This window comes from Rhamphochromis sp. 'chilingali' (genome assembly GCF_963969265.1).
Source record: "Rhamphochromis sp. 'chilingali' genome assembly, chromosome: 18".
Lineage (NCBI taxonomy): Eukaryota > Metazoa > Chordata > Actinopteri > Cichliformes > Cichlidae > Rhamphochromis > Rhamphochromis sp. 'chilingali'.
In genome coordinates this window covers 12,208,797-12,224,062 of record NC_137945.1, presented here as the reverse complement: position 1 = coordinate 12,224,062, position 15,266 = coordinate 12,208,797, and the positions used below count along the sequence as shown (strand labels likewise).

General features: G+C 44.9%; 1 protein-coding gene across 1 annotated transcript in view; it reads left to right on the top strand.

Moving 5' to 3' along the window:
* Positions 1 to 15,266, top strand: part of gli3 (GLI family zinc finger 3) — a 98,225-nt gene that overhangs the window by 26,548 nt on the left and 56,411 nt on the right. Inside the window, exon 3 of the mRNA XM_080865790.1 lies at positions 10,641 to 10,886. Coding sequence (XP_080721916.1) covers positions 10,641 to 10,886 — 246 coding nt within the window. The remainder of the gene's footprint in view (positions 1 to 10,640; positions 10,887 to 15,266) is intronic.

Genomic DNA, 15,266 nt, shown 5'->3' with positions numbered 1-15,266 from the left:
AGAAGAAAAAGAAAAGCAACAGCCTACAGGTGAATCCTGTGGTAGCCTTAAGCATTTTAAGTCAGCTTTACCTCATCACACCAATTCATTCCAGTTCGAGCAGCGGTTTATGATGGCAATGTGTCACATGAGCTCCAACGGCCGAGTGTGGGATTAATGTAAAAGTAATGCAGAGATTAGAGAAGGAGGATTCCAGTGGTGGGAATGACAGGAGAGGTCATACATGAGAGGAGCTTATTACTGAGCAGGGACATCCACAGGAAGGGGAGATGCAGGGGGGAATAGTCGGGGAAATGGGAAGTGAGGTAAATGGACGCAGTGTAGACGGAGGAGATTTGATGAGGAAAAAACGAGGAGTGAAAAGGTCGAGAAAACAAACACAAGGACAGACTGCAATACATCTGGTCAAATAGAAGAATGTGGAACGGTACAGGGAATGGTAAAGGCTTCGATTTATAGATTTTAGGATATTTTTTAAACAAATATATATGCATTTGATAGGTGATGCTAAATCTGGGTCAGTTATCAGTCTGACATCATAGTTTCATTTTAAGAAAAGCTAAGTATCCATTAAAAAGTTTATTTTTGTAACAATGTGGCCAAAGATGCTTGCTCCACTTTTCACATTTTAAGTATTTGTATTTGCATCCCCTTCATCGTCCTCAAAAAACAAACCTGACTTGCTCCATGAGAAGTGAGTCCTTCACATATAAATATTAAAGTTTTGGTGCTCTAAATATTACTGCAGCTAAACTTGGCAGATGGTCCTTTGGAGCAGATTTATTCATATTGCATATTTCTCTAGAACAAGTAACAATACAATTTTTCCACAATGTCTCAGTTCACCCACAACATTGCTTTGACTGTACTCGTCTGAAGTGGATTTAAATTTTAAAGTTGTGGACTTTAAAATTATGGTTTTTGTGTTTGTACATGTCACTCAAGAGTGACATGTACAAACAATCTTTAACTTCCAGGATCCTCTCAGATAAACATTCCCTATACTCCATACTACACTTTACGTTAAACGAGCATATAGCCCCTCAGTCATACTTTACGCATCCTGTCTGATCTAACCTGTGACATATGAGACAATTTCTCCAGCAGCTAGTCCCATAAATTGTCCACACCTGCAAGTTTCACTGTGTATTGTGCTTTCTCTCGCATTACAGAGGCATTTATCTAATCACATAGAAATCTTGTGCTTTTTCACCTCCAACCTTCAGCCCCTTCCCAACAGACAGTGGTTAAGTCTGTTTGGCCAACATGGCAGATCCTCTAATCTGCAGGGCTTTCCCTGCCTGCAGCAGACACTATAATGAAGTTGTCCACATCTCACCTTTATTTTGAGAAGGAGAGGGCTAAACTACCCTCTGTTATTAAGCCGGCACTCCCGCTGATATCACACATTGGGGGCAGGTGAGGGTCAGGTCTTCTGTAGGAAATGTGGCCTGACTATTAAGCGTCATAAAATGACAGCATGTTGGAAAATCTTTATGAAGTGAACTGTTAGCTGCTCAGTCTTGACGATTAAACTGGAAAATGGGCCAATGTTATTTTAGATAATTAGAGTTGCAAAAGTAAAGTGTTGATTCACTTTTTTGAAGCCAGGGTGGATTAACGTGCGTGCCAAAGAACAGCCCCTCATTGTGGGAGCACAGTGAAGTGAGTCTGTTGAGTTGTTTTATTTTTATGGCATTTGGCTTGTAGTTTGGAATTCTGATTGTCATGGTCTCTGAAAAAAAAAGACCTTTGCGTTTAAATGTGATGGGTTAGAAACTGTAAGCATTACCAGCTGCAGCATCAAAGCTGCAGGCATGCTGTTCGTTTAACCCAGATCCGTCACACTCACATGTAGCCCCCGATTCAACCTGTAATGTAGACATTCAGCAGAAAGCATGAGACTGGGACTAATGCAGATTTATGGTTGCAAATTAACTCCCCTCAAAACTCCCAAACTGTGATATGTCAATGATTGCTAGCTAAATTTAAATATATTTGGAGAGGTACTTTAAATAAACACAAGTAAATGTATCCCTGTAGGTTTGTTTCACTTACGTTGGTTGACTGTTCAGTTTCACAGGTATGACAAGTTTGAAATCAGCAGGTCATTCATCTTGCAGCTTAAACAGAAAATGATTTAACTGCGACAGCTGAATTGTGATTGGGGAAAGTGATGACAGAAAGCAGGAGGAGGCAGAAAAAGGGTATTCGCATGAGGTGTTTGGTGAGATAAACTAAATCACGAGCTACTCCGTGAGAAACCTGCATGAGCCCAAAACTGAATCTACTCCACTGGCCTGCTAAATTGCATTGCAATGGTTGATTGCTTGTTATGTAGCATGCAACATTAGCAAGCTAAACAAAAGTCAGCTAACAGTTTGTACAAACTAAGATAAGAAACTTGAATTACGTCCAAACCTTATGCTTCTCAACAAGCTTAGCCTGAACACAACAAAGCGTACTTTGGAGGAAAGAATGTTTGCTGTGTGTTTAAATACAGGCCAGTAAACCACCTTTAGAAATGTACCGATGCGGTGACTAGCTTGCTTGTGCTGTATGCTATGTGAAGCAAACTCTTGATAAAACAGTATTTAGTCAGTCATTTGCCCTTCAGGGTGTATCTCCAGACTGCTTGCTGTGATGCTATCCCCTGCTGTATGCTAAGCATCGACACTAGCAGCTTTCACTGCATTCCGGTTGAAGTCGGAAGTCAGAATTTTCAAGACAGAAAGTTGGAACAACCCCACCAACATGACTAAGTAAGCCAAGATGGCGGCTGTAGAACAGTAAACACTAAAACTGTAAGGGTTTATTAAGCAAGGCTGAGCGTGGTTAAGCAATCCCCAAATAGTGCTTATAGGTGTGGTTAGTTTTACGGGTCATTTACAAAAGTTACATCGTTTTGGAAACAAGGTTATTAGTTAATTAAAATATCAAGCGCAAAAAATAAGACACGCTTCTTTCTTGCATTAAATATTGACAAACTTAGCACTAAACTGTTTGTTGCTCACGTTAATAAATGATTGATTTAAATATTTTCTTTGCACGCTGACAAGAAAAACTCTGCAAAATACATACGCAACAGGTCAGTTACAAAATTCTCAAAATACAATGTGCTTGCTACGTAAATATTGACAGTACTTTTAAAAAAATGCTAAAATCCAGTTTTGTGCTCGCGTAATGCGCTGGTATGTTTAGTCCTTAAACTTTTAAAGAAGAGCATTAATGAGGGTCTATTCATGAGTGTGCTGCAGGGGTGCTAAGTGTAAGAAAAAAAAAGCTTTGTTCTGTATTTCTTGTGGTGGATGAATGTTCTACCTTTCCGAGGAGCTCAATTCCGCAATTAAGTCATTCCCAGCTTCAGCATCCGACTCCTGAGGCAAATGTAACGCAGCATTTGTCGCTGTATTGCTGTAACTGTAACATGTGGTAGTTTCCTAATCTGGAGAGCTTGAGGTTGTGATCCTAAGGATGTTTATAGTCCTTTTTTGAAGTAAGGTATACCTATTCTTCTTGATTTCTCTTGACATCTCCCCGCATTCAATTCATGAGAAGCCAACAAACCTTTCTTTGCCATCTCTTTTTTTCTTGCTACTGCTATTTTCTTTAAATTTATAAATAAAAAACTGGTTGCTTTCAACCTAAATGAATCCCCATAGAGCCCCAGCAGTTTTTTCTTTTTTCTGAAAGAAGTACTGTGCATCCTGCAGTAGGGAATGTGCACAAAGCTGTGACCCACCCTAAAACTGCACAATAATTTGTGCGGTGGAAAATGGTCTACTCAGTCACTGAAATAGGATGAAGGCGATCAGCCTTCTTCCTACTGTTACAGCATTTTTAAATCATTTGGGAAGTGCTTTTTAAATACAGTTTCCAAAGTAGAGGCTTCTGGAACGACTTCACCTATTTATAAGGTGCATAGTAAAAGAGGAAACGGTCATAACCATGATAAAAACCACGAGCTGACATGTGTTTGAGTAGCAATAGAGCTGTACTATTTGTACAAGTGTTTCTGGCATTTTGACCTCGTCAGATGCTGTTTAAATTGGATGCGGTATGAATAATGTTCAAGCTTGACTCTCAAAAAAGTTTCACCTCTGTTTACTTAGCTGCTTTGCAGGTGTGAGAAGAGATCAGCAGCAACAGCACAGGCAGTGAATTAGACAGACAGATCTGAACATCCACGGGCTTAATCACCATGGAGGAGTGAGTGAGGGAGGGAGAGAGTCCACTCTGGACTTAGATGTTCACTAGTCATTGATAAAGTGCTTAGCAGCAAGAAAATTAATGAATCCGGCCTGACTGGGGGAGCGGGGGGGGGGGGGGGGGGGGGGGGGTTTGGTTGGAACGGGTGGGAGAGGAGGAGGGGTGTGTACGGGGGGGTAATCCTGTTCCAGCTAAATGGCTGATCTCTCTCATTCCTCAGATATCAAATGTCAAAAGTTAAATTAGCCTGCTAGCCTCAGATACGAGTTAACATGCTTTTAAACGGGTCGTGGGGCGGCGATTTCTGTCTCCCCTGGGAGGGCGGGCAGGTGCCTTTGAAGTGTCTAATTATCCAACTCCCAGTAAGTGTGGGCAAACTATCTTAATGGGGTTCTCAATGTCTCAATGCAATGCACTAAAAAGCTCTTAAAAACCTTTACCCCAATGTGTGGATGTGTTTCTCTACGTAAAAACTCATTTTGTTTACATGAAAGGATTTGAATTATAAATGCACAAGGTTTGCGCTAATAAAAGCTGATTATTCATGCTTAGAGCTTTATAAATTCTTATTCTATACTAAAAGGTGAGATATAGCCACAGTGGAATTTTGGATCATGTTTGATGTGCTTGAAATTACTGTATTATTTTTTTTTATAATTTTATCCCAACTGTTGGCTCTGCATTTCTTTGGCTGGATATTCATTTCTCTTGGCGAGCCGTCCCTAATCTGAGTGCCACAGACTTGGTCCGGATCACTGTGGTGTCAGAAGCGGGATTCCAGTGCTATGGCCCAGTGGAAAGCTGGCCCACTCTGGTCTGGTGGGCAGTGTGCCCAGATCCACCCTCGAAGACAAACTATCCCATGCGGACATGACTATGCCCTCATCTGCCCTAGCACATAATCATTTTATATTGTTGCGGAGGACATTACAAAGGTCTAACAGGTTATGGCTGATGATAGCTGGCTTGTGACAGTCTGAAGCAATGCTAATACAGTCTATGAGCCAATCAGAGCACTAAATGGCATCTTTTTGCTTTGAAGCCTTGATCAAATGCATCTCTTGGTGTTTGATTCCTCAAAGAATACAGGCCAAGGTGCCCTTTGAGTGAAAAACCTTAAAAGCTGTAACTATCTGTGGTCAAAAAGGCATCAGTGTGCTTTTTACAGTCAGGGCTTTCAGCTCTCTCACTGCGATGCTCATTGCTCCCTCACAATGTGGCCCTGATGAAATGGTAGTGGGGTTTCGGGCAGCTCTACGGTGGGCCTGTGCCCCTAATGGGTGAATAAGGGGTAGCTTAGGGCAGGCGGAGGCTTGGCACGACACAACCCTGCTGTGAGGCTGATTTGAGGTGAGCGCAAGGAAAGAGAAAGGAGCCAAGCAGGCTTTGATTTGCCCCTCCCCAGCCCCGGGGCCTGGAGGCTGGGACTGTGAGATGCTGAGGCTCTGGGTGCATCCCAGAAGACCCCCGGCGGCAGAGAGAGCAAGCTGGGACCGCGAGTGGTGGAGCAGGGGGCTGGGGCGTAGGCTGCCGAGAGCCAAATTGAGATGTGGGAGTCGTCAAATTTGCCTAGATGAATATTGAAGAGGGCATTTGCGGACGCTGTGTGGGAAATCAGCCGCCGACAATAGACTGCTAACCAGGAGAGGGAACATCCTGACCTCTCTCTGCAATTCGTCCAAGCATCAATCAGGCACTGATAGTTAAATAATGTACCACAGCGGGTTCACTCTGCAGAGACAGAATCAAACACGAGTGCAGAGTGAGAGGGAGCTAACTTTTATATTTGCTGAAGTTCCCCAGACGTTTAGACTGGGGGATTGCTAACTATCCTGCCCACAGATATCAGAGTAATGACCTCATTCTGCCTTCTGACATTTAGATGTCTTTGTTAAGGAAGTTGTTCAAAAGTCAACCTTTTTAGTCAGATACATCAAGGCTCGCTAACCTTCACATAATGCATAACTGAACCTTGTTCTGTGGAAGGCCCCAAGCTCCTTGTGGCATTGAGCTTATCAGCCAAGAAGTTGATCAGAAAAATACCTCACACAATTGCAGTAATCCCCTACGCGCTTGCTGTTGGGTTTGGTAGAGCTTGAACGGTCTCTCGCTCTCTCCCTCGTATTTCAGCCTGCACTAATCGTGAATGATTCCCTCTGTCTTTAGCTCCAATGCCAGGGCCGGTGAATCAGGTACATAAGCCTAAGCTGCTTGGAGAGGTAGTCTTATTAAACTCTAGCCAGCTGCTGGAATTTTTCTTCCCCCTCTCATTGTTAATTGGGGAGTCTTGAGTCTTTCCCGGGAGTTGATTTGCAAGAGAAAGAAAAAGGGAGCAAGAGATTATTGCACAGGAGGAGAGGAGCTTTGAAGAAGTGTTTTGTGATTTCACCGCATATCCTCCACTCCTCTTCTCCTTGTTCGCTCTCCATGTGCTCCCCAGCCAAAACGTGTTTGTGCCACTGACAAACAGCGCTTTGAGAAGTTCGAAGGTGGAATACAGCGCATGTCTGGCTTTGGCTCAGAGGTACAAGAACACCCCTTCTGATATTTTGAGCTTTTAGAAAAAGTGGTAACTGGGGATGGGGGAAACTATGGTGCGCAATGGCCCTTTGTACAACATGCATGTCCCAACTTTGGAGACTCTGACTGAGTTCAGGCCAGAAGGCGAATCAGACGGTTGGGAGTGAGGGACCGATTGGCATGTGGAGGAACAACAGTCCTCGTTCTTAACCTGCGCCTCTAGAAAATGCCTTCAAAAACAACAAGCTGAGCGTTTTGTTTCACTTGCTGTTTCTTTGAATTGGCTGGGCATCCTTAACTTTAGCCCCCCTCTTGTCCCAGGGCCCAGTTCTAAGAGGTACTGGCCCCACTCCATATCTCATTATCTCTTTCAAAATTTCATTTTGTCATTGCATCCACGCTGTCTTTTATACTGCCATATTAAAGGCCATGCATAGGGTTTTCTTGAAAGGTATTTGAACCAGAATCCTACAATAGACACCCCAGACAAGAGGAAAAAAGGGAGAAACCTGGGTTTTAGGATTTAATGAGCGGCTTGCTGGGGGTGAAAGAAGGATAGAAACCAAGTGAGTGAGAGCAATACAGAGTGCATTTGTAGAGGGTCAGAGAGAGAGAGAGAGAAGGAGGAGAAAGAGTAGTAAGGGAGGAAGAATGCAGGAATGGAGCACCAGGTACCATTATAGTGGCAGAGAAAGCTCCTGAAATACTAGAGCTGGGGCGTGTGCTCTGATCAGGACGGCAGTGAGCACAATTACCTTCTTTTCAAATCCTTCAGTGACACTGCGGGAGGAAGGAGGACTTTGAAACTTGAAAGGCAGGAGCTCGCTTTCAACCTCAAACGCGAGCAGGAAAGGGCTCTGAAATTTGTTCAGTGCTCCCCATCCACCATTAGCTTGTTTCTTCCTCTCGCCTCCAGGCATTTAAGCGCTTTTTGAAAAGATGTTAAGAAATTCAATCACCATAGAGAGAGCGGGATAGTTCTTTTTTCTGTTTTTTTGAGAGGCATGCTTTTCCTCTGGTCCACAGAGGACCGGCCTGCTGCTTTTGTGTTGGGCTGAATAGACCTGCAAACTGGTAGAGGACTGGATGCGGCAACCATGGGAAAAGAGAGGGAAATAAAAGAGGAATGAAAAATGAGGGAGGGAAAAGGGGAAAGGGTCTGCTGGGCTGATGGTCAGAGTTGGAGAAGTGTTGCAGGGTTGAACTTTTCAAAGTTGCATGTGTTTACCTGTGTCTTCTCTGTCTTCATTACCTCATTTCTTGACAGATGCTCAACACGTTAGAAGGATGTAAAAAGTTTCCACTCGCCAGGTACAAGCAGCATAGAAGAAAAACCTTACCAGAGACTCTCTTTCCTCCACTGAGGAGTCAAGGAGTCAATTGACCCTTGTGCTGCAGAGTGTTTGTTTAACTCTTTAAGGTCCTATGAACTGATGTAATGAACTCCCTCTAGGTGGTATATGGTAGAATGATGAAACCCACCCAGGGCTTGCTGGGGTGACTGGAGGGGGGATGGTGGTACTGTGACAGTGCTGTGATTGAACTATTAGTCGCTTGACCTCCCTTTAGGGAGAAAGACACATCTGAATAGCGGTGGGGGTCACTGAGAAAGTAAAAGGAAAGAAAAAGACAGAACACGAAAGATTGAGGACAAGAAGAGTAGTGCTCACTGAAATAGTTGGCAAATAGAAATGTAAAGTATAGATTTTTTTTAAAAAAAGTAAACGCTTGAGTCTCCTTTGTAGTTTTTCATAACTTCACGCTACACCATGTCAAGCCCCAGTGATGAATGTATTTATAAAACATCAAATATATGTATGAAAGTACAAAAACAAGCTCATGAATATGTAGAAAGTTTCTACTTTCCCAGATGTAATGCTAGATTTTTCTGGATGTTAAAGAATTGAGCGTGCACAGTAGGAGCCGGAGCTGCACACAGCCACACGCTCTGCCCTTAGCATCGCTCGCTCCCCGCATAGTTTACAGTCTCGACTTCCTCAATTCATGTCAGGAGATGAACCCAATTCTGAAATCCCTTTATGTTAATATTGCGCTTTGCAAGCGCAGACCTATTAATCCAGCTTTAACCGTATAAGTTGCATTATTCCCTTAATAAGATCACTGGCTGTGCAGTATAGGATTAAATACTTATATCATAACTGACACTGTCATTTCCCGGGGATGAGAGCGCCTTGCTTCTCTGGTTGTCAGTTCCGCGTTAAGAATCCTTGAAACTGCTGCCAGTGCTGCACGAGGGCACGCTGGTCCAAACGCAGGTAATGGATGTGGGAGAGTGAAGGGAATAAAAGCAGGACCCTTGGGTTGCTCCTCCTGCTCTCTCGCTCTCTTCGCCTCTCTCAATCTCATTCTCCCTCTCTGTTTTTCTCTCTTAACCTCCTCCTTTCTGATCGCTTCTTTTCTTCTGTGAAGTGCTACAGCTCTATAGCAGCACTCTTCAGTGCTTAAGGTAGTGCGCTCTTTAATCTGGCCCTCGCCTCTGTTTCTTAATTGGCAGTTGGATGCTGTTGGGTTGCGGCACATAGTGGGGGAGCTGCTCACGCTGTTAGGCTGCTAATACTGCAGTACCTCTGGCGCCAGCACAACGGTATTTTGCCAGGTTCCCGGTGAGAAGCGTTAATACAAGAAAGAACATTGGAGTGTACTGATGACCAGCAGCCTTAGTGGTGAACTCATAATTGCATATAACCCGGGCTGAACATGGAGACCTGCGGGCAACACAAGCTGGAACTGAAGGATTTGGCTCAGGGCAAAAAAGCAAGGGCTTGCTCTTGACAAATGATGATTTTTTGAATCTATAACATACAGATGTCTCAGTTCAAAGCAAAACCTAAGAAAGTACCCAAGTCCCTAAGATCACGTGTTATTGAAGATCATTTGGAATTCATGTTTTGACCCTTTTGATAGTGCAAAATGTCAAAATATATAAAAACAAAAATAATTCTTAAAATAGGCCACGTACAAACAATCACACTCTTTTAAGGTCTGGCCTGCCTATCTAGTTAGCATGTCACCAGTGATTTTGCAGAATTTCCCACAAACACATTAAAGTGCTGTTCACTAAAATATCCCAGTTCAGTCTGCCCCTGAGCATCATGACGTCCGGGCCTAAATCATCAGGCAGGATTTATGTCCTCCTGTTTTAAAGATTAAATCAACCCAGTTGAAAAAAAATGACATACTTTTGATGGCATGTTTCTTTCTGAGTTAGTCTCTGTGGTATCAGACTACAGAAAGGGCTAATACCAGGTCACGAGGATAACTGACCCTTATATATGTCATCTCAGAGGTCAAGCCAAGGGGTCAGAGGTCAGGTCTTTCTGGTGGAGCTTAGCCCTTGAACTCAGCTCCACATTTATCCGCTTTATACAGCATGCCAAGCAGCTTTCTCCAGAGGGCCTCCTAATTTCCCCCTTAGACACAGATAGAAAAAGAGAAAAAGATTTAGTTTAAGAGTGAAAGGTGGGGGTTGGTTGGAGACTGAAGCAGGGTGGGGTTGGTGTAGCCAGTGATGCTTGCTAACGGGCATCTTTGAATGCTGACTGAACGCCTGAGTTGTTTTCTTCATGAGAATTTATTTTTATATAAAAAGAGAAGACAGATGTGAATTTAAACACTTGTTCAGATGTTTGGAATTTTTTCCTCCATGGTGTCCGTTTGCTCATACGCTGACTGCTTCTGAACTCTCATATCCAGGGGCTGAAGGAAGGCAGATTTACCGTAGGTTTCAGGTGTGCAAAGCAGCTCCTCCTTTTATGAGCTCCCCCACTACATGAGCAGCGTTCATAGCTACAGCTTTTATTCTGATATCTGTTTAAAAGAAAAATGTGTTGCCCTTCCAAATTTATAACACTGGATTCTTCTCCTGTCTTTCTGTCTTCATGTCCACGCAGAGGACGAGAGTTCAGGCACGCCTTACCACCGTGAGAGACGCAACGCCATCAGCTCTCAGGTCCCGACGCCTGGCGCCCCTGACAGAAGCATAAATGAGGAGCCCTCTACGTCTACGGAGGAACGCCCTTCCTTGCTCAAGAAGGAGCAGCACGGTTCCCTGCCACATCTGGCTGACCATGCACTTCCATACCGGGGCACGCTGTTTGCAATGGACCCTCGCAACGGCTACCTAGACTCGCACTATCGTAAGTCCGCGAGCCACAAACACAAGAGCCGCTCACTTCATTTTAAAATGGTAAACTTGAAACTTTAACGTGTAAAGTTGAGAAGCTACACAGCTCAAGGACATGCTTGCAGAACCCGTAATGCTGAAGCCAAGTTTCCCTTTTTACTGTAGGTGAGAGGCAGGGCCGCCAGATGCTTGATTAAGTCTGACAGATTAGCCCTTCTCTTACACTCCGTCTCTCCTCTGCACACAGATACAGGCACACACACTTGTGAACGCACGCACGCACTCTCGCCTTGTGTTGCGCTTGGGAAGTTAGTATGGGGAACGGCCAGCGTAGCTTCTTAATTCCCTCATTAGGGGCCTGTCTGAACACAGTACTCCGCTTTCTCTCATCAACACACACTTCAAAGCCCAAAAGCAACGCAGAGTCAAACCTCACCACCCCCTACTCTGCCTCTCGGTCTCTCTGGGACTCAGAGACTGTATGAGAGGAAGACACAGAGAGGGAGAGAGTGCGAGAGAGACTCACAGAGACAAAGCCCGAGAGAATCGGGTGAAGGAAGGAAGCTGGCAAAGATAATTCCAAGAAAAGGTGAGACACATAGCGGCGGTTAAGTAAAAGAAATGCTGGTGAAGGGTGTTTGGAGAGCAAAGGGGCTGATTTGGAAGTTAATCTGGTGGCCAGGACTTTAACTGCAGACAAGGATTTGATGTGATAGCTTGTTTAGTTTGGTTATACTGGTGCTGAAAGGGAGCAGGAGGAGTGCGCCAGAAGGATTTTAATCCAGCGGCAGTAATGAAAGTCCAGTGGACCCCAACCTTATACTGTAACTCTATTTATTCAGCCACTTCATTAACTGCTTCTCCATCGTGGTTGGGTGCCTGAGAGTCATCAAGGTGCCTCTTTAAGGTAAAGGTTACTTAAAACCAGGCAGTTCTCTGGACAGAACCCTCGAGGGCAGAACATTACTGCCCATTACATCCTGACCTAACTCAGCAACACTGCCACTTCTCATTTTATGTATGTGTGTGGGTATGTGTGAAGGAACTCTGGTGGTTCCAGACCACTGAAGCCTTGGGGTAGGAGTCAGGAAGGTTGGAGGGGTGGGGGTTGGGGGGAGGGGGTTAAGTCTGAGGCTTGGGGTCATGTGGAAAAGTCACAGTCTTGAAATGGAGAGTTCAAAAGCAGCAGGAAAAGTCAAAAGGGCTGTAGAGCTTCAAGAGGAATTCTTCGTGCACGAGGACTCGAGAGGGTGGAAGACTGCAGACGTATGGAGCAGACAGGAGTAGAGGACTGTGATAGCAGTGATGCTGGGATGTGTAGGCATGATGCACAGACATCTGCAGCAAGGTTCTTGTAGTTTTTGGTTTTTCAAGACAAGGATTTACTATGTTTCTCTCTTTTCTGGTGTCGACCAGGAAAAACAAACAATTTACATATCATGTTGGGATCTGCCAAATTATCACAGGCATGATGAAAATATTAATAAACTAAGAAAAACAACACAAACATTTAAGAATTACACAAAAAGTTGATTCCCGGTGTTCAGGGAAGAATGAAAACACCAACAAGGTCGGTGTCAGTGACTTCTGGTGTTTTTCATTGATGTTTCTATGATCTCTCCTTCGCTCAGGAAGACTTATGATTTGAGATGAGAGCATTGCTGTGTAAAACACCTCCTTCTGGCCCCAGGTGTTGAGGACATGGGGAGTTCCTAAAGGCAGCGGTCCCATTCTGTCTGATTGAACCCAGTACCAGAGCTCAATCCCCATGAGCTCTGACGATCTGAGGGTCAGCAGATCGAAAGGGGTCCCCCTTAAACCTTTGCCGCCCCCTCCCAACCCCTGCTCTTCGGCTGCTTTGAACCAGGAGCCTATAGCATCTGTCGCCACTCCTGCACCACAAGGTGTAAAAAGCTACGGGCTCCTGTTCTGGTTTCTGGTTCAGTACACAATTGAGCACACATATTTTGCACATACACACACACACACACACACACACACACTTAATTCTCCTGTGGCAGTCCCTCTCTATGAGGGCTTTGTCACCTCCTTAATTCATCCCAGGTGTGTGCGTGTGTGTGATGGAGAGGGGGCCCTAAGCCGTTGTGCTGCGCTTGCACAGCGCTCCACGCCATGCAGCAGACAGCCAGGTAAATCCGATTACTCTTACCGCTAGTGTGTGTCAGTGCTTAATGTGCCTAAATGCGATGGCACCTGCAGCCTCACCACACCTGGCCGATGGGTCGTTAACATGGTGGCGAAGCTCTGGGAGGTGTGGGAGTCGAGCAACCACAAGAGACCGAAAGAGGGGTTTATCTTCAGGGCCTCGCGCTCTGAGTAAATCTGCGCTATTCACCCAGACTTGTGATCTCCCACTCTTCTTATGTCCTTGGCCTAAGTCTCTGTTTACTCTGGTTTTAACACCCACTTCAGCGCAGAAAAGAGGAGGCACCAAGGAAACATTGCTCCTATTGTTAGCATTAGCTAATCGTGGTGATGCCTGAGTCTTAGCCGCTTTTCTTGGGCAAACACTGGATAAGAGTCCATATCCTTCTTACCACAACGCTAATACATGAGGCTTTGCTGCAGGATAAGGAGAAAGGATTGAGATGAGGATTAATGAGGGAGAAGTCTTTTTTTTTTAAGATCTTTAATTGTGTAGAAGTGTGAATGCGACGCTGTGCGCTGACATCTGTCTACATTGTGTGCTGATTAGCCGGTCAGTGGTCGTGCAGCAACAGTGAGCCCACTTGCTGGCGACGCATCTCTGCTTCCTCCAAAGGGATCCTCTTTTTTTTCTTTTTTAAAGTTTCTCATCTTTCCCTTCTTTGCCAGCCTAAACACATCTATGGAGGGACTTAAATCGCGTGCTTTTCAATGGCTTTCTTACAAATGTTGAAACTACTCTGAATGGTTGATGAATGCAACCAGTAAATTTGCAAAGCTTTAGAGATGATGCTAAAGAATTTCGTCCCTGAAGTGAGAAGTTTTGTTGCTGTGTTATATCTAGTCTGGGCAGAGCAGGCACAGCAAGTATCTTCAGGCTGTGATGGATAACTATCAGTTCAATAGTCTTCGGTTTAGCTCCTTAAAAATCTAGCCTAGATCTGGCTGCAAGGGCTTAATCCCCACACACCAAAGCCTTGCTGTCCTTGACTGATCTCAGAAACCAATTGAGCTACGCACAGGCGGTGGAGGTATGGATCTTTTGGCCGGAGGAATCCTGCTCTCTGATCCTGGTCAAAGGTGACTGCATGGATCATACTGGCCCTGTGTTTGGGGAAAGCTACCGGGAACGCTGAGCCGTGGTGTAAAACCTGTTCCACGATTTTATGGTTATAGGGAGAGGGGGGTGGGTGTCCAGTCACAGGGGTTAAACTCTGAACCGCTGCGCCAAGCTGATCTCAGGTCTACTCGGCCGTAGCACGCCGGCCGCTGCCCCGGCGTCATTCTGTCTGCCTCTATATCAAAATGCAGCTGACCACTGAACTGAATTAGCTGTCATCAAACTGTACGTGATCCACACAACAATGGCCCTGGCCTCGCTACAGTTAATTACAGTCCTTGGTCGCTCACTTCGTATGGACTGCACAGGGCCTTTCTATACGTGGCAGAGAGAGGAAGCACTGTGCGCTATGTATAATGTAAAGTATAAAGTGTGTGCATGTGTACGAGGAGAAAAAAGTAGCAGAGTGCTCTCACCGAACAAACTTTCTGATCTCTTGTTGGTTTAAATGTGACAACCGGCTTGGATGCAGGTTCAAACATCCCCCCCCCTCAAACAACTGAGGAGAGCCTGGGGTGAGAGGACACGTGCCTGTTTCAAGGGTAAGTGTTTGTCTTTGTGATTGTTTCAATATTGGCTTTTTGAGCGTGGTGGCATGGTGCAGTCCCCCAGTGGTGTGCCGGCACAGAGAAGCCTGGGGCACACTGCAGGCGATGGAAAGGGATCCCTTCCATCCACCTCCTTTCATCAAAAAAGAACAACATGGGCCTGTGCTCTGCCGTGGCCCCTTGGTCCAGCACACCAGGGATAATCAGATGATCCCCTTTTATACAGCTTATTAGAGGCATCTCGCACCGTAAGATAGGCAGTATTCTCGCATGCATGTGCCTCTTTGTAGTTCTTGATGATTTAAGAGGGTTAAGCGGAGTTTGAAGTGCTTCAAGAATGCACTTTCATACCATCTTAAGGTCATGCGGCGCTTTTACCACAAAGCTGATGTGTGTGTGTGTGTGTGAAAACGGCATATCTCTGAACAGTAGCAGTTCCTATTAACAATGACGAGATTAAATGTGAAGGAGCTAAGAAGAATTAAGAAGAATTTCTAGAGGACTGAAGATGTTCTCAGTGTTTCTCAGTGCCGTTGTAGCATCATCTGCCACTGTGTTT